Source organism: Camelus dromedarius, chromosome 11 (assembly GCF_036321535.1).
Source record: "Camelus dromedarius isolate mCamDro1 chromosome 11, mCamDro1.pat, whole genome shotgun sequence".
NCBI classification, from domain to species: Eukaryota; Metazoa; Chordata; class Mammalia; order Artiodactyla; family Camelidae; genus Camelus; species Camelus dromedarius.
Genome location: NC_087446.1, coordinates 37,550,274 through 37,575,787, shown reverse-complemented (window position 1 = coordinate 37,575,787; position 25,514 = coordinate 37,550,274). Strand labels below are relative to the sequence as shown.

At 43.3% G+C, this 25,514-nt stretch overlaps 2 protein-coding genes and 1 long non-coding RNA gene across 17 annotated transcripts in view; 1 reads left to right on the top strand and 2 right to left on the bottom strand.

Moving 5' to 3' along the window:
* HCFC2 (host cell factor C2) overlaps positions 1 to 3,096 on the bottom strand; it is an 80,050-nt gene extending 76,954 nt beyond the window's left edge. For all 7 annotated transcript variants that reach the window (XR_010383191.1, XR_010383192.1, XR_010383193.1 and 4 more), the window contains exons 1-3: positions 2,922 to 3,096; positions 1,314 to 1,462; positions 31 to 191 (exon numbers count right to left, since the gene is read on the bottom strand). Coding sequence is in view for 4 of the 7 variants with exons in the window: in XM_064491669.1 (XP_064347739.1) it covers positions 31 to 191; positions 1,314 to 1,462; positions 2,922 to 3,084 (473 nt within the window). In the remaining 3 variants the exon portion in view is untranslated. The remainder of the gene's footprint in view (positions 1 to 30; positions 192 to 1,313; positions 1,463 to 2,921) is intronic.
* An 88-nt stretch (positions 3,097 to 3,184) lies between these two features.
* Positions 3,185 to 25,514, top strand: part of GLT8D2 (glycosyltransferase 8 domain containing 2) — a 38,149-nt gene continuing 15,819 nt past the window's right edge. Inside the window, exons 1-6 of one of the 6 annotated variants that reach the window (XM_064491665.1) lie at positions 3,185 to 3,420; positions 6,071 to 6,205; positions 7,066 to 7,632; positions 11,557 to 11,692; positions 13,941 to 14,419; positions 14,610 to 14,698. The gene's annotated coding sequence lies outside the window, so the exon portion shown is untranslated. Of the gene's footprint in view, positions 3,421 to 6,070; positions 6,206 to 7,065; positions 7,633 to 11,556; positions 11,693 to 13,940; positions 14,420 to 14,609; positions 14,699 to 23,573; positions 23,695 to 25,514 lie in introns of those variants that run through there. The other 5 variants (XM_031462903.2, XM_064491664.1, XM_064491662.1 and 2 more) reach the window with 5 other exon arrangements.
* LOC135322535 (uncharacterized) lies at positions 8,252 to 23,669 on the bottom strand. 4 transcript variants are annotated; one of them, XR_010383186.1, is made up of 6 exons: positions 23,530 to 23,669; positions 23,300 to 23,437; positions 22,355 to 22,446; positions 20,149 to 20,328; positions 11,792 to 11,936; positions 8,252 to 10,090 (listed from the first exon to the last, which is right to left on the bottom strand). It is a non-coding gene; the product is annotated as an uncharacterized LOC135322535 (long non-coding RNA). The 4 variants fall into 4 exon arrangements; XR_010383188.1 differs by having other exon boundaries at positions 11,792 to 11,860; XR_010383187.1 differs by lacking the exon at positions 20,149 to 20,328.

The window sequence follows — 25,514 nt, the reverse complement described above, 5'->3', positions numbered from 1 at the left end:
AACATTTGGTCTGAAAAAATGTCGGCATACCTGGGAACATTATTGTTTGAATCTTCACTTTCATTTGCTAAGCCACCAAACAAATAGCATTTGTTACCATATAAAGAGAAGCTATGTCCAAGCCGAGGACAAGGAGGTAAACCAGAAGAAGGGGGATGGGGTTTCACTTTTTTCCATAACCAACGACTTGCCTAAAAAAGAGCATAAATAAACTCAGACAAAATCAGGAAAGTATTCCTATATGGTCAATAGTGTAACATCATACCAATACATTTTAATCCGAATCCAGTCAGGTTTCAAAAAGGTACTTTGGGGACAAATGACAAGTAAGCAGATAACTTCTGGAATCAAAATGAATGTTGCAATAGAAATTCAGTCTAGTCATTCATATTCACAGCTTTCCACAATGGCAAGCTAAGCTTATAAAAATAAACACTAGCAGTTCTAAAATATTTGTTGAAATGAAAAATTCAACATTATTTACAGCTTTAAGATTAAATGTAATTTATGTACTCTCACTTTTTGAAATTAGGTAATCCATGAATGGTATTTATTTTAACCTTTAAATAAGCAATAAAGATTATCTGAAACTATTTTTTAAAAAATTTTAAATGAACTGCTTGTAAATAGACATAATCCACCTACGTCTGCCAACTACCAGATACCCTCATGATTATAGCCCCAGGAATATATGCACAGTTCAGGAATAAAAGTTCAGAGCTGTCACAGAAGTCTCTGAGTCTGTTTTATTAGAGAGTCAAATTCAGAAAGGCTATTTGAAATTGTTACCCCTTTTGTATGTTTTGCCAGAAAAGAAAAAAAAAGTGATTATTAATGTGAGGGTAACAATTTCTATAACTAAGACAGAAGTTTTCAAAGGATGGTCTGGAGACCAAGAGCATTAGGTGGGAATTTGGTGAGACGCAAGTTGTGAGGCCCTACTACAGAGAATCTTGATTCAGAAACTCTGAGGGCAGGGGCCAGCAATCTGTGTTTTCACAAACCCTCCAGGTGCTTCTGCTGCGGGCTAAAGTTGAAAAACACTGCACTAAGTTACAAAAGGCCAAACATATAACACGTACAATTGATGCTAAGTAACAGGTATCTTAACGTTACAAATGTTGCACTGGATACTGGAAAAAGACTTACATTAGAAACTTTGGCTAAAAAAAGTTTTCTTTGATGCTATAAAATGTGAAGCTCACACTATTTTAAGTATGTTAATGAAATATTTTGCAAAGAATTTCAAAGAATTATGAACACAATCGTTAATAAAGCTTCAGCTTGAGATAATAAACTTGAAAGACACTTACTTGTAACTCATATAACTCATTGCTGTATCTTCCATATTCAACCATTCCCCCAAACACTAATATTCTGGTACCATCACAGACAAATCCATGGGCAGCGCAGCCTGGAGGGATGTCTCCTCTAACAGCTGGTAGGAACCACTGATTTGTAACTAGTTGCCAAAATAAAATTAAAACCAATTATAAAAAACAGTTATAACAAACTATAAGTATGTACTTTTATATGTATCATCTATATCAGTGGTTATTGGGAATAATTTTGCCCCAAGGGACAAACAAAAAAATTTTGGTGTCATATCTGGTGGGGGGGGGGGGGAAGCTACTGGAAACTGGTGGGTAGATGCTAGGGATGCTGTCAAACATCTTTGTGAATACAGTGCAGCCCCCTACAACAAAGAAGTCTCCCTTTCAAGTGTTGATAGTGCTGCTGTTGAAAAACCCTGATCTATATAATTTAATTTCTCACAAAAATCCTACTTGGTGAGTATCATCCTCTCCAGTCTACAAGCGAAAAATCTGACACCTAGGTTTACTAACTTTAGCGCTGATTCTGGGCAACTGGCAAAGCAAAATTCAAACCAGGTCTAACTTATTCCAAAGCCAAGGTTTTTACATGACACTAAATTATTAACTAACTTTTAAACTTTTTATGCTGGGGTGTCAGGAGGAGGAGAAGGTGAAAAATTAAAATTCCCTCTACATCACCATTTTATTAATTTTTAAATGACACTAAGATTAAGTTGTTTGGTCAAAGAAAAGTTACTGATCATGACATAGACCCAAAATTCATTAATTAAACTTACACCAAGCAAACAGCTTTCTCATGATAGCTGGCGCATTTATAAGTGAAAAAAAATGAAATCCCAACCTCCTTTCTATTCCACGGAGGTACTCAAAAGCAGGGCTTCCCTGGCTGGGGGCATTGCTGATTTGCAGCGGCACTCAAGCTGACAGTACTCTTTCCGAGCGAGCGCTGCACTGATGAGCTTGGGCACACACACTCAGTCATGCAAAGACAGGCGCGGGTCTCACCCATGAACCACTTCGCCGTCAGTTAAGAGGGCTACCAATGGGGTAAAAATCTTGACTGCACCTGCCAGATACCGGGTTGTATTTGTGGTTTAAGTACTAGAAGGCCTCTCGCTTTTCCTCCTCATTCCCACTATATTCTCTTCCTCCCACGGAAGGAAGGAAGGAAGGCAAAGACAGGAAAGGCCCAGAAGAGCTTTGGTTTGGACTTGGTTTTTGACAGGGGCGGGATTTCGGGGCCCCGGAGTGGGCGAGACTTGGGGAAGAGGCCCAGGAGGGTGGAAACAGTCTCTCTAGCCTACGTCCGCCAGCAGGGCCGGAGCGGGGGGGTCCGGGACCGCCTGCCCGAGGGCCGGCGCGCCCCGCTCATGGCCAGTTCTGCCCCGCGGATCCCGGGGAAATGGAGCTCCCGCCCAGGACACTGCGGGAACGGGGCCGCCCGGCCGAGCCGCGCTCCCCGCCACCCGCCAGTGGAGGCAGTGACCCGGCGGTGACAGCTGTCAGGGCCGCGGCCACCGCCTCGCCTCCCCTCCCCCTCCGCGGCTCCCACAGGCGGGGCCGAAGAACTGTCGCCGCGCCTACCCGTGTTGTAGACGTGCAGCTCGTCCGCGATGCCCTCGTTGCCCCCTCCAAAGATGATCATCAACTCCCGGATGGCCACCGCCCGGTGTCCGTGCCGGGCGCGGGGGACCGGCCCCGTGAAGGAGGAAACTCGCCTCCAGTTGAGGAGGCTGGGAGCCGCCATCTTCCCAACCCCCGCCCCTCTGCCCACAATGCACCGCGCCCGCTCCGGCGCCGCCGCTCCGGGGGAAGGGCGGGGACCCGTCTCCAGCTGTGCGCGGGGGTTGGGGGTGCTGCGTGGTGCGCGACGGCCCCGTGACCGTCGGCGTCCAGGGCAAGTCTGGAGGTCCGCGTAGAGCAGAGGAGTCCTGGCGAGGGAGCCCCGCCCCCGCCCCGACCCCTGGGCGACGTGGCTGGCCCCGGCACTCGGGGCAACGGATTTAAGGGTGGAAGGACATTGCTTACCGACCAAGTCTCCCCTCCCCACCCAGAGCCCCCCGTTTTGTATTTGCGGGAAAAGGTACAGCGTTTTCCTTTAAGACCACTTTAATTGAGCATCTAGGGCGTGCGGGCGAGTCAAACCCTGTGAACAATGATAACAGCGGGAGAAAAGCTCACGTAGAGGTTTTGAAGTGCCAGGAGCGCGGGGAGAGGAGAAGGAAGTCTGTCTCTGCATAGGGGGTGACGTGAGCCCCGAGGCGCGGAGGCGTTAAGGATGCCCGCCTAGGCGGGCGGGAGGGCGGGAGGGAGTCTGGACCACGACCGAGCTGCCGCGAGCGCTGAGTGCCCGCAGCCGCTAAGAACACCCGAGGGAAGATTGGCGCTAAGCCTGCAAAGGCAAATAGGGCAGATCAGGTTGGGGGCGGGGTGCCATGACAAGAAGTTTAGGAACGGTGAGCCGCGAAAGTTGTTTTGTTTAGGCAGGTGGGAGATTATATATAGATTTCTGTTTTATTACTCTCTAACCTTTGAGGGTCTTTCATTGGCAAGCAGTTTCCTCCTTACCTTAATTTTATGTTTCTCCCAACGATCCAGTGAAGTGGGTACTTTTATCTCCCTTTCGTGGATGGGGAAATGAGGCACGGAAAAGTAAAGTAATACTCTCACGGGCACACAGCAGAAAAGGATTGGGTCAGGATTCAAACGTAGAATTTCTGATTCCAGAGCCCCAGCCTCTAACCACTAGAGCATACTTACTCTGATCAGTCTTAAGTAACCCGTGCTGCCTTATGATCTGGTCCTACACAGAATCACACTCAAGAGTTACAAGTCCAGCAGGAAAAGGAAAAGAAAAAAAGAAAACAATTTAAATCCCTATCTCACTCTCTGAAGAAGGTATCAAAGACCAAATACACATAATGTAGACCAAGTTTTCTAAAGTTTATTTTTCTCCATCTTACTGTTTTCAATTTCTCTCATGTGCCTAGCTCATCCCCCCTCCCCTAACTCTCTCAAACCCAAGCATGCCTCTCCCACCTTCTCATTCATCTAAACTTCCTTTTGAGAGGTAATTCTCTCCCTTTTTAAAAGAAATTCTTACTATTCTTTCCAGCTCCTGCTCCTCAAGTTCTTACTCTCACTGATTAACGCCCCAATTTCATAATATGGTCAGAGAGAATTTGGAAAGGGAATGGGAAGATGACTGGGAACAAAGAAGGCTGTGAGCATGTGTGTATTGATATTTTTCTTGGTCATATACATAACATGGGCTCTTAAATATTTTGGTTATAAAATTTTTATGTATCTGAAACAACACTGGAAAAGTTGGTATAGAATAATGAGTTTTTCATAAAACTTAAAATATTTAAAGAACTCGGCTTTATTCTGAGAGTTTAGTGTTAAAATGTCTTAACTTTTATGAATGAGGCTGTAAGTAGATGGTTGTTGTTTGTTTTATTGGAGGTACTGGGGATTGAACCCAGGACTTCATGCGTGCTAAGCATGCACTCTAACACTGAGCTATACTCTCCCCGTACCTTTTTTTTTTTTTTTGATGTCCTATAGCAAAAGACCAATGACAGAATTAAAAGTTGCAACCCCAGTGTTGATATTCAAATTAAAAAACAAAGCAAAACTGGTGCATGGTATTCGAAAGGCTGAAAACCTCTGAACCAAGGAAAAGATGAAGGCAAATTATTAAGCGAAAGAGATTACAAGTTATAACTGGCTGCTTAGATCAGGAGCTTCAGCACAGTGGTGAAAGTCTGTATTTGTTTTCTTGGACTGCTGTAACAAAGTATCACAAAACTGATGGCTTAAAACTACAGAAATTTGTTGTCTCACCTTTAGTTCTAGAGGCTAGAAATTCAAAAAAGGTGTCAGCAGGGACATAACCCTCTGAAACCTGTAGGGGAGGATGCTTCCTTGCCTCTTTCTAGCTTAAGGTGGTGACCATCAATCCTAGACCTTCTTTGTAGCTGCATCACTCCAACCTCTGCTTCAGTCATCACATGGCGTAGTCCCTGTGTGTTTGTTTCTCTTCTAAGTTCAGCAGTCACATTGGATTAGGGCCCATCCTAGAACCTCATCTTAATTTGATTACACCTGCAAACACCTTATGTTCAAATAAAGTCACATTCACAGGTATTGGGCATTAAGATTCAGCATGTCTTTTGGGGGGACACAGTTTGATCCATGACAAGATGCTTAATCCAATAGGAAAGATATTTTACCAGAGCAGCTTTGATTCAACTTTGCTTAAGTGAGGAGTCTAAAATAGGTCCCCAATTCTTAAGAAAGCTACCTTCAATCTTTGAAACTTTGGAATGGAAGTTACCACCTAGGAGGAGAGTGGAGAAAGGGCAGAGAAGAGGGAGGCAGAATAGCGCCCTGAAGAAGCCAGTATTTAAGAGGCAAAGACAGAAGGAGGCACTCATGAACGAAATGGGGAACGAATAGCCAGAGCAGTCAAAAGGGAACTAGGTGAGATCAATGTCAAAGAAGCCCTGAGCGAAGGAGCTTTCACAGAGAGGAAGTGGTTATCACAGCCAAAAGCCATAAAGAGGTCAGATAAGAAGAAGAAGCAGTGTCTGCTGGATTTGCAAACTAGGAGGTTATTAATGGCCTAGATTAAAATACTCAGAGGAGTGGGAGGAGGGAAGCCACAGAAGATCGAAGAATGAACAACAAGCAAGGCAGCACAGATAACATGTGTAATCTACTTTTTACAGAGACTCGCCCACGAAAGGAAAGAAAGAACAGTGGCTGGAGAAGAAAAATGGGTACAGGACAAGCTGTTCCTACTATTGTTCATGGATGAGACTTGAGCTTGACTGAGGGCCCAGAAGAAAGATCCAGTTGAAAAGGTAAGACTGAAGGAGGAATAGAGATGTCTTAGTCTGGGCTGCTGTAATTATTAGCTGCTGTTATTAGCTACGGACTAAGCAGCTAATAACCCACATACATTTATTTATCACAGCTCTGGAGGCTGAGAGTCCAAGATGAGAGTCCCAGCATAGTTGGGTTCTGATGAAGACCCTCTTACAGGTTGCAGACCACTGACTTCTGGCTGTTTCCTTACCTGGTGGAAGGGATGAGGCAGCTCCCTAGGTTCTCTTTTGTTAGGGCACTAATCCCGTTCATGAGGGCTCCACTCGCATGACCTAAGCACCAAAATACCAGAGGCCCTACCTCCTAACACCATCACATTGTTGGGGAGGATTTCAACATACAAATTTGGTCGGGGGTGGACACAAACATTTAGATCAGAGCAGGACAATATTTCATTTGGAAACGCTTTCTGTCATGAGTAGCAGAATATCCAACACAAAGTGGCTAGATTGTAAGGCTCTTAATTATCTTGCAAAATAAATTTAAAGTAGGTAGGTCCAGAGTTAGTTCAGCAATTCAGTGGTGTCAGGGTTCCAATTAGTGACTCTGAATTTCTCTTGACCCTTCCTTTGTGGTCGAAAGAAAGCTGTTGCAGCTCTGGACATTGTATCCTCACACAAACACGCCCAAAGGCATGAAGCAGGAAGATGGGCAGGATGGGGAAATAGAACTCTCCTTTTACAGGGAGGAAAAGCATTTTCCCCAGAAGACACCCAGCACACTTGCCCTTAGGTTTTGCTGGTCAGAATCGGACAGTTGGTGTATTAAGGTTACATTAGCTCTAGAGATGAAGTACCAAGATAATAATGGCTTTAAAAGTTTATATTTCTTTCAGGTAAATGAATTTTGGAAGCGACCATCTAAAGCCAAAGTGGCAGGTCTGTTTCGCCAAGTCTTCAAGCATTTGTAGGCTTTGTGGATTGGAATTCCTCTTTCCAGCGCATGACACAAGATGGCTACCCCAGCTCTAGCTACTGTATCTGCATTTTAGCCAGCAGGAAAGAGTAAGGGAATGTTCCTCTCTCCAGAACACATTTTGGAATTGTACCTATTATTTCTTACATCTCATAAGCCAATATTTAGTCAGAAGGCCACAACCAGTTGAAGGAAGTTTGAGAAATGTGGTTTTTATTTAGAATGACCAAGTGCCCAGCTAGCTAATTGTCAAGGTTCTGTTACAGAGGAAAACAAGAGGTCATCTTGCAGGCAGGTGGTGATAGGAGTCCAGGAAAGTGTTTGTTTGTTTGTTTGTTTGTTTGTTTTCAGCCTCACTAATGAGAAGCAAGCAAGGGAGAAGGTTGAAAATGAGAGTTGGTTGAGTTAATCAAGTAGGCCTGCTTCAGGGAGAGTTGAAATTTAATGGAGCAGGATCCTGGAGGATCAAGAAAGGATGGATTCAGAGGTACGTGTAGATTTACATGTGTACTAGGGTTCAATATATTCTATTTCTATATTATAGATTACATAAATATTTATCTTCTGTAAAAATATAATAGAAAACAGAAACCTCTATTGGACAATGCTGCTCTAGCCCCTGGAAGTTATATTAGAGAAGGTACCTTCATCTCTCACCTCTTTCTCTCGTTTACTCCTGTCCCTACATATCAAACACCCATCAGTACATACCTGGGCTCACAGTATAGCCTTGGGGTTCAGACCATGCGATTTAGAATTCAGTATGCATAGCCATTTATGAGCTATGTGGTCTTGGTCCAATTATTTATTTCCTTTGAGCCTCAGATTCTTTGTCTATAAAATGGGGCTGATAATAGCATCTATTTCTTAGGGTTATTTTGAAGATCAAATGAGATCATGTATGTAAAGTATAGGCAGTCCTTGCTTTGCATGGGAGTGCTGTTCTATGAAAATGACCATGAAAGTTGAAACCCTGTGACGCGATCTTAATTCTCAATCAGAAAATTGCTGCTGTTCTGTTTGCAATCATTAAAATGTTTTGTTAATATATTTAAAACTCTCTTACTGTTGTTTTTTTTTTAATTTTATTTTTTATTGAAGTGTAGTTGATTTACAATGTTAGTTTCAGGTGTACAGCAAAGCGATTCAGTTATACATATACATACACATTCTTTTTAGATTCTTTTTCATTATAGCTTATTATAAGACATTGAATATAGACTGTTGGTTTTAAATATATTAAGAAATGAAAAAAAATAGTAGACCTAATATTTATTTGTTATACTGTAATTTAAAACATTGGAAACATAGAAAATTAAATATTTAGGATTTTGTTTTGTTTTGTTTTGTTTTTTAATACAACTCACGAAGAGTATCTGAGTGCTTATCTTCTTGTCACAAAACTTCCTTCAAGGAGTGAGCCTCTGTTATGTGCCTTGGCAAATTGTCATGCTCCTTTCTGAGTTTGGATCAGCTTCCCATAGTTTATCCTTTGCACTTTCAACATCGTGAAATATCTTTGAGAGTTGCTTTAATGTGAATTTTTTGCCCATGTCACTTCCTCTGGAGCATCTTCATCCTTCTCATCACAACCACTTTCCTTATTTATGTTCAGAAAGTCACCTTTCCTAGATTTCTCTGGCTGTATAGCTAGAGTTGAATAGTGACAGTGTCGTCCCACTGCCAGCTGTTTCTTCTCTACCTCCGTTTATTTTTGATTTGAACTTCACTCCCACCATTGTCACTTTTCGTTCCTTTGCTACACTTTTCTCTTTTTTTTTTCCAGCATGTTTTTATCCTTTATTGGCATTTACAGGGATCCTTGTGAGTTCCCAGGTTAGACATCTAGTCTGCACCTCCTGCTGTGGCATCTTCTTATTCAGATCCCCAATGCTATACTTTTATCTTTGTTGGCCAGTTCTATTATCTATTTTTGTAAATATCACATGGGTTTATCACCAGGAATTAAGGAAACAACACAACGACATGCTCTTCTGTCTGTACATAAGCTGAGTAACAGCTATCCAGTGACCAAACACAGACAGTCAGAGAAGTGACACGATTGATCCCTGATCATGATGTGGATCTGTTATCTGCTTAGTCAGTTTGTGGACTGAAAACCCGACAGTGAAGTTTGTAACTATCTAGTTACTCATAGTTGATATACTATGGTAACAGATTTGAACTGTATTGTTGGGGAACTGATGTTACTAAACTAAACTGTGGTAACTGAAATTTGTTCTGATTCTGTGCACAAAAGGCAAAAAAAACACAAAAGTACTGGGCTTTGCTTATGCATTGCCCGGCATGTAGTTAGCATTTAGTAAGTAGTAGATTGTTTTACTTCTATAATTGTCATCATTTTCATTATATTACTACTGTTTCTGCTCCTCCTAAGCTATAGGCCACTGGGGAGTCAGTCTGAGAGGGAGGGACTGGAGCTGAGAGGTGGCAGACAGTGCTGTGTTTTCAGCCAAGAGTGTAAATCGCCTTGTCCAAGGGATACCTTAATCTCAGTTGAGGACTTGGGCCAAGGGGTTATTGGCAGCAGTCTAAGAAGGGGTTTTGAGGAGTGCCAGCAGGTGGGCAGAGCACAACAGCAGAGAGCCTAGGCAGGCACCGTTCCCGAGATGAAGAGAGCAGATGGTGTCTGAGAGGTCTGTTCCCAGATCGCCGGGCTCCGGCCATGGCTAGAGCTGTGGCCAAGGTGTGGAGAGGGTAGCTGGCAAGAGCCAGGCAGGACTCCAAGCCAGGTAGAGCCTACACAAGTTACCAGAGCAAGGAACTGGTGCAAGAGTCAAGGAAGGAAACCAGTCATGTCATCTGGGAGAAAGGGACCCCAAGTGCAGAGAGTCAGGTGCAGGAGTAATTGCTGGACCTCAGGGGCTCCAGGGAAGAGCCAGAGCACCTCAGCTTCGAACAGGAAGATGACCTGTCATTGAGCCCTACGAGACAAAGAAAGGGAATTGAGACTCCTGTATTAGGATTTCCTGCCCTGTGTGGGTGATCTTGGAGCCCAGCCCTAGTTGATCAAGGCAATAAGTAGAGGCTTATCAGCCTGACCCAGTGCAGTGATTCACTGCTGCCACAGAATGCTGCTTCCTTCCCTTCCAGTCACATTCATCAGCCTTAGGAGATTTTATCTAAGACTTTATCTACAAGGTAGTACACTCAGCCAAGGCAGGCCCATTGGGTAAGAAATGCTGAACGTTTGACTTTCAACTAATAAGAAATAAAATGGAATAATAATGATTCAGACATACGTTGTGTTGACTACTGCTACTACAAATCAAAAATGCGTATAGTTCACATAGGACTGCATTTGGGCGTATCACTGAAACCCGACCACAGTGACTTAGCCACATCCAGGTTTACTTTCCTCACGTAAGATGTTCCAAAAGTGGTCAGTTCAGGGCTGCTGTGGTGACTCCCAGTGCCACCAGGGACTTGGGTTTTTCCTATGTCCTTGCTCTGCCCTCCTTAACATTAACATGTGCAGGGCTGCTGAATCACACAATGCCAGAGAACCCTAGCCACATTGTACAAGGATAATTTCCTTTGGCTTATTCGGATCTATTCCCTCCTCTTCTTTAACTTGTTCAGTGCCCTGAAGCTGACCTAGATGTATTACATCATGTGAGCTCTCCTGCTGTCTGACTTCCAGTTGGGTTTGGCCAATGGGAAGCACCACCAACAGGAGATTATAAGGTTGGAGTAAGAACCCCCGTCCCTTTTGTGGGGGTCAGCAGAGGCTGCTCCTGTTAGGCGGACTTGTCCATGCAGCTACTGTCTCCCAGTCCTGGTAACCACTCCATACTCTTGTCCTCAGGACTGGAAGTGGTAATAGCCCCCTGCAGTTACTAACCCCAGGATACTGCACCATCTCTTAATCGTGTTTCCCTAGTACTGACTACACCTTTCCGGATGGTGCCTTTTTTCAGTCTCCACCATCAGCCCATTGGAGTGAGCCATCTGCGTCCTGCCAGGACCCTAACTGATTTTACACTGTAGTCCCTGCACACAGCCCGTGTAGCCATATGCAGCCACACAGTGTGGGCCTTTTATCCACAGAGCTGCGAGATGGCTTCTCTACCTCCAGGCATTCACGCTGGATTTCAGACAGGCGGAAAGGGCAAAAGGCACCAACAGCTCTTTGCCAGGAAAACAACAGCTTTCTAGGAAGTCGCAGACAGCCGACTTCTACTCACATGCCACTCTAGCTGCAGACCCTCTGAGAAGGTATTTTTAACTGGGCATTTGCTACCTCAAATGAAAAAGTGTTTCTATTTGAAGGGAAGGAGCAGAGAGGTTATTAAATAGGCTACCAGCAGTGTTTGCAACATCATATAACTCACTTGGACTTTTTAAAAAGAAGTTACCAGTAACTTACTGTTACAATTTCTTTGTCTAGTTCATACCTTGGGATGTCTTCATGCAACAACAATAATAATAACTTCCATGTACAGAGCCCTTACCGAGTGCTTTATGTGCATGATGTCTTTTAATCCCCAAGAGGCTGCCCCACTTTACAGATGAGGAAACTGAAGGTGAGATTTTCAGTAGTGTGTAAGTATAACATATGAGCTAACACCTAGGTCTGTCTGTCTGTCTTTCTCAGAGCCCATGCCAATAGCCACTGCACTTACCAGAGTGCCCCTTTTATCCTGTGTCTCTTTCTGGTTTCATTTCTTCTCCAGGGGAGAGAATCTGTGCATCTAAAGTAGGAATCAAAGTCATAGAAATAAGCCTCTTGCATCCTCAGTACATGGCCCAGCAGAAATACAGGAGAATCTGGAGTTGGAGACAGTAGGGGGTCAGGGAGAATGTGTACAAAGAGCAATGACAGAGAGATTTCGGTCCATATGGAAGTTAATATGAATAGCAAGTGGGATCTATGAAAACAACGTCTTTATTATTTCAATTCTAAGTCCCCTTCTGGTGTGCTTTGATTGTCATACCCTCTGAACTTCCTTATTTACCAGCTCTTACCCTGGGTCAGTCATTCTGCTAAGTGGATGAGAGATGCAAAGGAGGAGAAAACCCAATCTTTCAAGGAAACTGGACTGGCAGGAGTCAGTTTAGAGTGCTTTCCAACATGGTGCCTTGGGACATGTCTGAGGGACTGTCCCGTTGCTCCTGACAGCACATAATTCTGGAAGGGCAGTGTCAAGCCCTGAGCCAGGAAACGTTGCTATTTTTGCTTATGTGGGTACAGTGAGGACTGGTGCAGGAATACTTAGTGCACAGTACCCTGTGCTGCCACCAAACCTTCTGACTTCCTGCATGTAATCAATGTATAAAATGTATCTTTGCCACAACCAAAGAGAAACATTTTACAGCCATGTCTGTTAGCTAAAAAACTGAGTAGAGTTGTGATTTAAAACAGCTCACTGGGAGCCAAGGGAGAAGAGGAATAGCGTAATGTCGAGTCTGCTCCAAATAAAAATGACATACGTGCTGAATGGTGTGAGGGCTTTAGGATGGGAGTATATAAGAATGCTGCTAGAGCTTCCAGTAATTCTATACAGTGCCTGAATGCTGAAGGATGACCAAGCGAAGATATAACTGTGGATACAATTTAACCCTAGAGTTGCGGCCAAAAATCCTAGTATTTGAGACTCGCCTGAGGTAAGAAACAGTTTTAAAGCACCAAACAGGAATTCCAGTCCTGGCTTCATCACTAACTTGCTCAAAGCCTCCATGTGCTCCTTTGCAAATTGGGGCAAAAACATCTTCTCGACTTACCTAATGGGAATATTGTGCGAATAAAACACAATAAAAGATGTGAAAAAATTCCTTGTCGGTGTTCAAAGTTCTATACAAATGGAAGCTGTTCGGGATACTCCCACCCTCCAAGTTCAAGTCTGAAAAACTTCCACCAGATTCTTCAGAGCCGCACTGTTCAGTACAGGAGCCACTAGCCACACCCACTAGCCACACTGGCTGTGAGAACTTAAAGTGTGCCTAGTGCCACTGAGGAACTGAATTTTATGTTTTACTTAATCAGTTTAAACTGAATTGTAAAACTGACTTGCAGTTCGGTTATTGGAAAACTGCAGAATGTTTGGAGCAACTTCAGTATGTGAACCTACTTTTTAAAATGCAAATTTTATGAAACCTAAATACATATCAATTGTTCCTGATGAAATTTAGTGTTGAAATTGAGATGTGCTGCAAGTGTAAAGTATATGCCAGATTTTAAAGAGTTCGTACCAAAAAAAGTATAAAATGTCTTGTTAATAATGTTTTATATTGATTACATGTTGAAATATTATTTTTATATATATTGGTTTAAATAAAATATATATCATTAAAATTAATTTACCTCTTTGTACTTAAAGTGACTCCTATCTAACTTTAAATTACAATGTGGTTTGCATTGTATTTCTTTTGGGGAGTACCACTTTAGAAGGTGGCAGTGAGTAGAGGCAAACTCATTTCCTTATAGGATCTAGGGAGAGAGGCTGTTGCAGGAATAAATTTCATGATCCCTGGCAGGGTGCTGGCACCATTTCCTGGGTTTCTGAGAATCAATGGCAGAGACACAGAACAGCCCAGAGCTGGGTGGGGTTGATTCTCCGCGTGATTCCTTTCCACGTTCAGGCACAAAACACACCATCTTGAAACCTCTCTCTATCACTGCCTTGGTAGAATGAGACAATGGCTCTTACGTGGATTGTGATTTGGGGACAACAGCATTTTAATGACTAGGGCATTTCAGGAGAAGCTAGTGGCCATGAAGATTTTCTTAAAATCAGTATGAACTTAATTTTTTTCACTTCTGCTCTTTCAAAGTTTACCTGGACCCAACGTGTGATAGAAATACACCCTCCAAGAATTTGCTTTTCTCCAGTTTTGAATCTTTTCTTCCAGAGCAGCCTTGTTTTCGAAATGATTTGCAGGCTGCCAGAGGAGGACGCGAGAGGAAGTCTGGCCCTTTGGAGCCCGCCTGCCAAGCACATCTGGAAGTGGTTTCAGGGGCCGCCTCACTTGGCCAGCATAACGCCTGGATTCCCAGCTGCTTGGAGCAGGGGTGGAAGAAACCTGAGCCACTCCAAAGTCGACGCAAGCAAGGTGGGGGGGAGGGTCTGGTGGGGGAGAAAGACTTTTGGAAACGTAATATTGGCCTTGAGGCTCTCCAGCCCTTTGGGATTTCCAATGGGATCTTAGAAGCAGCTGGAGCAGCGTGAAGGGCAGCAGCCACGATTTGAACGCTCTGCCCTGCAGCTCTTCTGGACCAAGGAGCCCAGAGACGTGCTCTCACCGCTTACCAGGTAAACAGAAATTTACAACAGTGTGACAGCCTTTCTATTTCACTCTGGCCCGCCTGCAGCTGTCCTTTATTTGCTATAGACTCAAGAAAGTAAATCAGAGGTGGACAGTCCCACACAAACTGCCTTCAGGAGCCCACAGCTGATTTTTGTAGCATGTCAGCGGAACCATCTTTTTTTTTTCCCCTTGTAGCAAATCCAGAATACTCAATGCGCAAATTTTTCACATCCTGGATTGCTTTTCCAGACCTGGGATCATTTCTCCCCTCCCCCAATCCCCAGGTAGTGTGATTTTCTATTTTCATCATATTTTAAGTATGGAAATCAGCGGTTAGCTCAGACTGGATAAATGTGAGCATTTAACGCAGGCATGTTTCTGAGCCACGAAATATTTAATTGAGCTGTGATTCATGTTTTCGGAATCTGTCCTAGGTAGCTGTTCTGAGGGCCCCAATTCCCCCAAAAAGAACTGGCAGTTGTATGAAATCTAAATGAAGCTTATTGTAAATACAGTAGTCATAGTGTTTGGGTTGAAAATGCTTTTTAACATTCAAAAATGTCTTCTTATGTTCACTTTATGAGCAAGTGTAATACACTGGATAAGCCTGATACAGCCTGATATATAACTTATGACTTAAGTTAAGAGGGGATAGTTTAAAAGTAAAAAGACAGAGGGGAAGAAAATATGATACTTAAACATCTGAATGTGCTGCAAAAAAAGGCGGTCCTCTAGCTGTTTGGCCCTGTGCAGCCAAATATCCCAAGTGGCATTGTTTTATTTGTTTTGTCTTTTCCTCGGAATGTTTTGGTGTTGCATTTGTATACAATATCCTTTGTGTGTCGTGCAATGGAATGCCAGGACTCCATCTTACTCAGCTAGAAGTAGGGCAGGGCAGTGCTGGGAACATGGGCTCTGGGGTCCAACTCACAAAGGTGAATTTATGCACTGCCACTTATAATCTTTATAAGCTTTGACTCTGGGTAAGTTATTTAACTTGTCTGTGACTCTACATCCTCATCTGTAAAATGGGAATTAAGTGACATCATGTGTCTAAAGGATATAATGCAGGATCTGCCAAGTAGTCAGACCCTCAGGGAAGGTAAGCTTCTCTGGTGGTGCGGACGATGACAATAGTAATGGTGAAAGTGACCACACATCCAGCCCAGCTTTTGACATGCTGTTCCCTCCTACAGTCCAATTGTGTAAGTGTTCCTCACATCCTTACAAGTTGTCTCTCCAGGGCCCTGCTTCCTTCCTTCTCCTCTTCACACACCTCTTTCTTTTTTCTACTCTTTAGTTCTTCTCTGTTCTGCCTCTTTCCTTGTCGAGAAAAAGCATGCTCATGCAGCCATAGCGCTCACAGTTTTCATTCCTGGTTCCCAGGGAGCATGATTCTAAAGACTTCTTTTGTTTCAGCATTTGTCAAAGAATGTTCTGAAGAAGATAGCTCCATAGACAAAAGACATTCTCTAAGCCCTGTCTCTCTCGCAGCCCTCTCAAGGCTTGATGGCTTTTTAAAGGTCCTGAGAAGTCCCGCAGAAGCAAAATCTGCTTGTTTGTTTAACCCAGTGGTTCCCAGTTGACCCCTGAGCCATGTTATCGAGCCATGTTATCACATCACACAGATTAACATATGATATCACTCTGCAATATCCTATTTTGGCCACGTCTATTTTCATACTGTTTCTTCTTATGGACATCCTACTTCATATCTTCCCTGGCAAACACCCAAGAGGACATCTTCTTCCTTCCCTAGTTAAGAACAGAGAATTGATCATGTGTGCCATATTGATATGTAGAAAGTCTGGCCTAAGGTGAACAGCAGGGATCAGCAAACATTTCCTACAAAGGGCCAGATACATGGCTTTGCAGGCCATATGGTCTTCATTGCAACAATTCAGATCTGCTGAAGTAGAGTAGATATGACCATGGAAAAAACATCAGAGAATAAGCCTGGCTATGTTCCTACAAAACTTTGTTTATAAAAACCATTGGTGCAGGAGTTGGCCATGGTTAGTTGACACCTGGTCTACAGCCATGTTGTGAAAGAACACCTCAGTCCCACACAGGAGAAAGCAAGATGGATCCTCCACAAACAGAAGACACCCTCCCTCAGCTTCCCTGTCCTGTGTATTCTAGTGAATCTGGAGTAAGCCTTTTCCATGCTAGAGCAAAAAGTAAAAAGGCCAGAGGTGTTTTGTTGGAGGCTAAATTCCTGAGTCCTGGTTTTGTTCTTCTTTCTCTTATTGTCAAGTGACCCTATGCTCCTGTCCTGTTCATGACTCTCTCCTGCCTGGTTGAAGATGAAGTGCTCTATTAAATGTGTGTTACGCATGTGTGAACTTCAGGCTGCAAGTCTTACAGAGTTATGTGAAATCATAGAGCTTCTGTCAGTTGCTTGACCATCATGAGAACAATCAGCAGTGGAAAGTAGGTGGCTATAGTAGCTTGTAGGGTGATCAAGAGCATGATCTCAGAGCCAGACTGCCTGGGTGTGCATTCTGCCTCTGCCACTCACTAGGTGTGTCACTCTTGGCAGGTCTTTTAACCTTTCTGAACTTCAGTTTCTTCATCAGTATATTGGGGATAATAATCTGATAGGTTTGTTGTGCATATCAAATTAATTAATTTATATATATATATATATAAAGGTCTTAGAAAAATGGCTCATAGAAGTTACAGTGTAAGTGTTTCCTATTATCATTGTAATATAGCATTTAATTTAATCTGCAGAACAATCCCATTTTACAGATCGGGTTTTGTAAATTGCCCAAGATTACACAGTAAGAAATGAGGCAGAACAAGGTTTCAAAGTCAATTCTGTCCAGTGGCAAACCCCATATTTCCAGATTTAAGTCATTCAACGGTACTTTTTGGGAGCCCTCTCTTTTATCTTCCTTTGAATTCCCAGGTTCTTTCTTGTTCCTCCTTACCTGATCCCATGGCAGACATGATTAATCAATTACAATTACATTTCTTTCTTTCTTTCTTTCTTCCTTCCTATCTTTCTTTCTTTCGAGTCTGGTGGTGGTTTTCGACTCCTTCTCAGTTTAGCAGTACTGAAAGCTCCTACCAACTGATTAGAGTTGGCATGTAAAATAAATCTTAGGGGCTGATTTTTAGAATACTTTTCTGGAGTCCTTCCCACTTTTGTCTTTTCTTCCAAGGCAGAGCTAATTCCCTTAGCCGCTGCCAGGTCTTAAGACATTCTTTCCAGATTTGGGCACAGGCCCAAACTCTTTGGCATTTGGTAAAACAGCTCCTCATGCAAGGTCTTCAGGGGCCTTTTTTAAAACCTAGCGGACACTTCTCTGGTCCAGACCAACTCTCTAAGCTCTCCTTTTCTTCCAGTCACAGGCCCTAGGACCACTCCTCTTTGAGGCTCCCTCCATCCGTTGCCCTGCTTAGGGATTTCCTCTTTCCAACACTGGCTGCTAGGTGAGCCCCCCCTCCCCCAGCTCCTATGGGCTCTTTTTAAAAAATATTTTATTTTAGTTTTAGTTTATTTAATTTTTTTCAGGGGGGTAATTAGGTTTATTTATTTATTTAAATGGAGGTACTGGGGATTGAATCCAGGACCTTGTGCATGCTAAGCATGTGCTCTACCACTGGGCTATACCCTCCTCCCTAGGCCTATGGGCTCTTAATGCTAAAGGCTTGATTATTTATTACAGGAAAAGCACAACACAGAAATCATTCAGCCTAGGAAAGCTTACAGAGGTGCAGGGGACACAATTCTCCTTGTTGTTATGTTAAGAGAAAGGCCAATAAGAAAACAGAGCCCTCTGTCTTCATTCCTGGAGTGGGACCATCAACCTGGCTTTCCCCTCCTTCTGGCTTTCTTCCTTATTGAAGGTATGCTGACCCCTTTTTTCCTGGGATTGAAGAACAGAGCAACAGGAGCCCTTTCTCCCTCTCTCCTGTTTCTCCGTCATTCATTCCACACACATTTATTGAGGCACACAGGGTGGGCAAGCCACAGTCCCTGTCCTCTGTCATCTCATGGTTTAGTGGAAGAGACAGCCACAGCCATATTAGAACCCAGTGTTTTGAGTGCGGGGATAGGCATCGCAGTGGAGATCAGAGGAGAACCCAGGCAAGGTAGTTACGTAAGGCTTCCTGAAGGAGGAGGAGGAGTCCTTAAAGCACAAGGAGCAATTTGCTGGGGAAAGAGCAGGGGAAAGGACATCCCAGGCAGGGGGGACTGCTTAAACTGAAGTCCAGAGACAAGAAAAGCATAGTCTTGGGTGTGGAGGACAGCGGAGGGCTGGAGACGAACCTTCAAGCAGTAGAGCTTGGACAGAAGGCATGGCCCAGAGGGCCCATGGGAATCTTGAGCTCCAGCCTTAACCTTTTGGTACTGGATTTCCCAGTGAAGGGCTTTAGAGGGGAAAAGGACACTCAGAGTAGTGTTTTAAATCAGTCATTAGAATTCTACAAGACAATTGGCTTGTGTTCTTCCAAAAAATTTTCATGAAAAATAAAAAGGCAGTGTGGGTAGGGTGGGACTGATCAAGAGTAAAAGAAACTAAAGCTATGACAACCAAACTATAGAAAACAATGTTGGAATAATGGGGGAATTTGAATCCTAGAGGCAGGAAGGCCATGTGGGACGTTATTGAATGAGATGAGGCAAGGTAGAAAGGAGGTGGCTTAACAAACACTTAGATGGACCTAAAGATGATCACATTAAGTGAAGGAAGTCAGACAGAGAAAGACAAATATCATATGATATCACTTATACGTGGAATCTAAAAAAAAAAAAAAAAAAAAAAAGATAAAAATGAACTTATTTACAAACCAGAAACAGACTCACAGACATAGGAAACAAACGTATGATTACCAAAGGGGAAAGGAGGGGAGGGATAAAAAAGGAATTTGGGATTAACATACACACACACACACACACACACACACACACACACACACACACACACGGACCTACTGTATAGCACAGGGAACTATATTCAATATCCTGTAATAACCTATAATGGAGAATCTGAAAAAGAATGGATACATATATGTATAACTGAATCACTTTGCTGTATACCTGAAATAACTATACTTCAATTAAAAAAAAGTTAAAAAGGAAACACTTAGGAGGAGAAACTGTGTGAATCAGTGACTGACTGGATGAGGGGCTGGGAGGAAGCAACTGAAGAGGATGCTCAGAGAACACTGAAGAGGGATTTCTGTGGGGCAGGTGCTGATTTCAGTTGTGAACAGATGAGGTTTGAGGTGCTTGTGCAGCTTCCTGGAGGAGAAGGTCACGTGTTCATCCCTCTAGTCTGTAAATATTTTTGAGGGTTTCTATCTCCAGGTACTTGTGCTGGCTATTTGGCAATGAACAAAACAGACAAAATTCCCTGCCTTCATGGAGCTTATAGTCTATCACTGGGAGGGTACAGGAAAACCAGAGAAATGGGCAGTATGTGGGGTGGTGGTCATTGCTGAGGAAAAGTAGTAGATGTATTGCTGGGGCTAGGGGGTTTTGACTGAGTCCAGGGAAGTGAAGGAGCGAGCCACATAGATATCTGGTGGGACTGTTCCAGGTGAAGGGAACAGCATTCCAGGGGAAGGGAACAAGTGTAAAAGGCTCTGAGGCAGGAGAATGTCTGGCAGGGAGGCCAGTGTGATCGGGCGAGATCTTGTAGGACACAAAAAGGACTTTGGCTTTTACTCTGAGAGAAATAGGGAGGCCTTGGGGAATTCTGAACAGAAAACAACATACTCTGACTCCTGTCTTAACAGGCTCTCTCTGACTGCTTTGTTGAAAGTCAGCTAAAAGGAGACAGGCAGAATCATCCAGGCAAAGGATGATGGTGATCAGGCCAGGGTAGAGGCTGTACAGGTGGCGAAAATTCTGGATATGTGTTGAAGGTGGAGCTGACAAGGTTTGTTGTCAGTTCATCTGTAGGAAATGAAACAGAGAGGGGTCAAGGATAACACCAAGTTTATTTTTGCCAAAGCAGTTAGAAAAATGGGGTTGCCATTAACTGAGTCAGGGAAGATGATAGGAGGTGCCTGTTTGGGGGAAAATGTCAGGAGCTCAGTTTTGGACAAATGATGCCTTCAAGTGGAGACACTAAGTGGACAGTTGGCTTTAGGAGTCTGGAGTCCACATGAGAGATCTGGGTTGGAGACAGTAATTCGGGAGTTGTTGGCATTGAAATGGTGTTTTACGCCATGAGACAGAAGGAGACCTAGTAAGGAGAGAGTTTAGAGAGAGAAGAGAAATCAAGAACTGAGTCCTGAAGTGTTATGCCATTTAGAAGTTCCAGAGAAGGGGCAGCAGCCAAAGAGACTGAGGTGAACAGTCACAAAGGTGGTGGGGAAGCAGGTGAGCGTGGAGCCCCACAGGCCACGTGCACAGGAGAGAGCCGGCAGGTGGTCTGCACCTCTCATGGGCCCAGGCCTTGCCCTCACAGCAGTGAGTCCTGTGGTGCATTTCCTCGCAGGCCAGAACCACGTTAACCCAGAAGATGCTCTTCCTGACTCTGCTCTAGACGGTCCAGTTGCCCTCGGCCCCACATCTCTGCTTCTTATTCTGTGTGTTCTTAAGATATCCTGCAGCCATTCCCTCCAGCTCTCATCCCCGCCTTCCTCCATCACTATTCTACCCCTTTCCAGCCCTGATCCCTCTACCAGATCCACACAATCAGCTCCCATCTAGAAGCTGCAGGTGTTTCTTGTGCACCTACTCAATCCATCAGAATGCTTTTGGCTGCAAGTGCTGGAAACACCAATTTACAGCCGCTTTAAGAGGAAGTGCCACCATCAGAGGTGAGATGAAATTGTGAAGAGGATGAGAAGGATGCCAGTCAGGCATGCTGAATCTTTATACAGTTTCAAATTTAAAAAAAGAAAAAGGAGGTAAAACAGGCTCTCTGTTAGAAGTGCATGCTTCTCAAGGACTCCTCTTTGCCTTGTATTCTAAAAGCGCCTTAGGAGGTTACCTACAAGAATCTGCTTCAGGAATTTCACTCCTGGCTCACCACTGCTGTACCTTACAACTCCATGTGCCATATTTGCTTCCTGGAGCATCTTATATTATCTTAAAGAGACTTTAGGGTTGGCAACCTGCTGGGCAGGGCAGAGATGAGCCTCCTTTTCAGATGAGGCAGCACTTACATTTCTCTGATTCTGGCATGATCTCAGCAGTTAGAGTAACCAAGTACTAGAGGGGAGAGCAGCTTCCCCAGGAGTTGTGAAATTTCATCAGCATACAGTGACACCTATGACCTGCAGCCCACCTCACCTGCCTCTGGGGTAGCCAGATTGGCCCTTCAAGAGCTCCAGAACCTTGTGGTTAAAGAGCATCAGTTTTGAAATCTGAGAGCCCTAACATCAAATCCTTGCTCTCCCATTTACTAGCTGTGTGATTTTGAGCAAATTACTGACCCTCTCTGAGCTGCAATTTCCTCATTTGAAAAATTGAGATAGTAGTATATCCATTTGAAAGGTGTTTGTTGTAAGAATTAAAGAAGATAAGGTACCTAAATGGTCAGCATAGAGCTGAATGCAAATTAAGCTATCAATAAATGGTAGCTATTATTATTACCTAGCCCTGTGCAAACTTTTCCCTATATGTGCACACCATTCTGGCCATAAGGAATGTATTTGTAAGGACTCTTGTTTTCAAGAAATTGAACCTCATTTCAAAGCAGTTTAAGGAAAAGAGAGGAATTTATTGGCGTGGCTGACTGGGATCTCCAGGGAGGAACTGGCCTCTGAGACTTGGAGCTCAGAGCCTCCCGGTCTTCCCCTCATTCTCTCCTGTAGTACTAGATAGTCTTTGGAAGGGAGCAGACATGTGGCCAAAGACCATTCTAGGCTGGCATCACCCCCAAAAGTTAGCTGAATGCATATCATCTAAAATAGCAAAGGGACAAAAAAGTACCTGAAACCAATCTCAGAAGGACCATAACATTACTTACTTTTTGACTCAATTCTTTCCCAAGTGCAGGAGGGGAAAAGGAGAAGGGCCATTGCAGATGCGCTCAGAGCTCCTGGGTATGCAGTCTATATCCTGGGAAAATGAAAGGGACATTGTAGCTGGTTGTTTACAATGAGTTAAAGGCTTGAATCAAGTCCCGGTTGAAGAATTTCCCTAGATCACTGCCAACACGTTCTCCAACACTTTGGTTCATAAAGAGACCCTGGGGTACTATGATATGCTGCCTTTCCTGATTGCATCCTCCGGGCTGTCTCTGTCATGTTGCTAATTTCTAAAGGTTATTTTTCTCTGTTTGCTAACTGCTGCCTCTGGTCAGAAGTCAAGTTGAGAAGTACCTTTGAAGGACTGCAATTAAGAAGGATCAATTTAATTTTAAAATAAACTTTGAGTTCTCAAGACAGATTATTATTAATGGCAAATTAACTTTTTTTTTTTAAAGATAAAAGAAATTGGTTTCCTGCTCCTGGGGTGATTGTCAAAATGCCTCAAAGAAGTGAATGAATATGTGACAAAATTTAATTTTAGATTTCCAAACTAAAATGAATTTTGTAACCTAAAATTCGTTTGTAATGGTTAAACTTCATTTTGTCATTAAACTTGCCCAATTTTCCTATGCTTCTCTTAATGCCCACTGCTTCTTCTAATAACTATATAAGGTATTGTGATAGGCATATGGATAAATTATAAGCTGGGACAACAACCAGGTAACAGAGCTATAACAGATACATTTTGAGAACAGACAGTTTGTTAGCTCTCTTGGATTTTCAGAGCACTAATTGAATACTGCAGAATATTGTGAAAGATTTGAATTTGGGGAAATGTTTGGTTGAAACTTTTTCATGTCATATCAGCCCTTTTCTTGCCTCCTTAAGCCTGGTGCTACTTTGAGAACATTGCTGAATCTTTATTTGATAATATAACTTACTTTTTGCTACTGCTTGCTATCCAGATTTATAATTCTTCTTGTAGAAGGTGGAGGAGAGAATCTAAAACCTTCTTTGGGATACACATCATTCTCTACATTCAAACTCTTTGATAAATCAGAAGTCTCCCTTTGGATGCCCTGAAATTGGAATGAAACATTAAAGCACTTTCTAATTATAGAAGTTCACAATAAGAAATTTATGGAAATCCAGGACACTAAGAAGAAATTACCTTGTCAACATGTATCAGATGTCTTGGCAGAAAAATAGTTGTCATGAGGCCAGTTCTTTATTCTCTGACGAAGTAGTGGGCCTCCTCCGTGGAGAGATGTTCCTGGGACACGTCTAGTTGGTAGGCCTCTTGGAGTTTGCTCTGACTTTGTCTCGGGCAAAAAAGGTAAAAAGTTGGTCTGGTAGAAGATGAGAATGGCTGATGGTGTGACAGTAACTCTTGTTGCTTATCAGAATATAATGTGCCGTGTGTGTGTGTGTGTGTGTGTGTGTGTGTGTGTGTGTGTGTGTGTGTTAGAATCTCCTGTGCTCAACGGTTTATTTGTTTGAATAGATAATACATGCACATGACTTGACATTCTGTGGGCACCAAGGCTGCTGTTTACTAGTCAGAACACACTCGTGGGACACCAGTCATCCCCGTTTCAATTGATTGATGCTGAGAGCCATACTGGTTACTAAATACGTCCAGTATAAGTCCTGTAAGAATATCAAGTGACAAGTCCCCCTCCGTTTTGTGTCCTGGACCCTTTTCTTATTTTTTTAATGTTTAATATAGAAGAAGAAGGGCTTTTCAACTTGGTCTGCATACAGTTGTGAAATATGGGTATTTTAATCACTTCCGGCAGTGGATAGCAATACAAAACAGGAAACTCTTACCCCAGTTCTGTCTCTGGCATCTCTCCAGCCTTCCTGTGAGGGCTTTCTTTTCCATTTGTGCTCCTCACCCCTGGCAGTCACCTTGAGAGTCAGCCTGCTCCTCTCTCACTATTTGTGTGGGACCAGTTGTTCATTGTGTAGTTCAGTCCCCTGAGGAATCACACCAGAGGCCTGGGGCTGTGAAAAGCCACAGCACAAACGTGGCAGATCTTCCCAAAGCAGCAGTTTTTCCAGATGGTAAAACATCACTTTTCTATGCCATCATAACCCAGATGTAAGTTGAATCAACCTACCCCCAGGATTCTGATCTTTAACGTAGGGTGCACAGGCACTCCAGACATCGACGGATACATTTCATTTTCTCATGCACTTCGATAAGAAAAAAATCACATCTTGATTTTTACTAACCTCTAATTGAATTTGAGCATTTCCTTCAATTGTGGCAACAAATCACAGAAGTAATGGTGGTACCTGTGACTTCATCATCAGTAGAAATCAGATGTTTCCATATTACATTGCAGTTGTTACTTAAATGAAGACAAAGGCTGATGGAGGAGGTTACATGCATTTAAAATAAAATCCATGCTCCTTTACTCCTTGGAGACACCGCAGTTTGTCTCTACCTCCTCCAGCCAGTCTCTCCCTTAGTCTACTGTGTTCCAGCCACATTGAACTTACTGCGGTACTTAGAATCCTCAGCCTCAGGGCCTTTGCACTTGCTGCTCCCTTTGCCTGGGATGCTTTTCTGCGTTCTCTCCACTGGCTCCTGCTCTTTCTTCTGATTGAATGCTGTCTCTTCAGTGAGGCTTTTCCTGATGTCTCTTTAAGATACCTTTCTATCTCTGTTCACCTTTGTCCCAACATCTCTGCTGTTTCCTTCGTATCACTTACCATAATCTAATTATTTTATTGCTTACATTTTAATGTCTGTTCTCCCCACTGAAAACAGCTCCATGGAGATAGGGACTGGGACTGATTTGTTCATTGGTGCATCCCCAATGCATAGCACAGTGCTGGGCTTTTAGTAGGATCTCAATAAATATTTACCAAATGGATGATTGAATGGAATGTAAGCTGTGCCCTTCTCAGGGTGGTTTTATTTTCACAAGGGATTCCTAAAGATGTAGAAGCTTCCTTATCAAAGGAATGAAGTTATGATAGCAGGAAAAAAGGCAAGGGATTGGTATTTTAGATCAAGGAACCCTTCTTGTGTGACATTTCCTCCAGTTAGTGCCATCTGATCAACTAACCCAGAGGGTTGACAGGGCTGTTTCTAGAGAAGGCAAAAGATGACCCTTTGGGGGCCTTTGTGTGCTTTGTACAGCT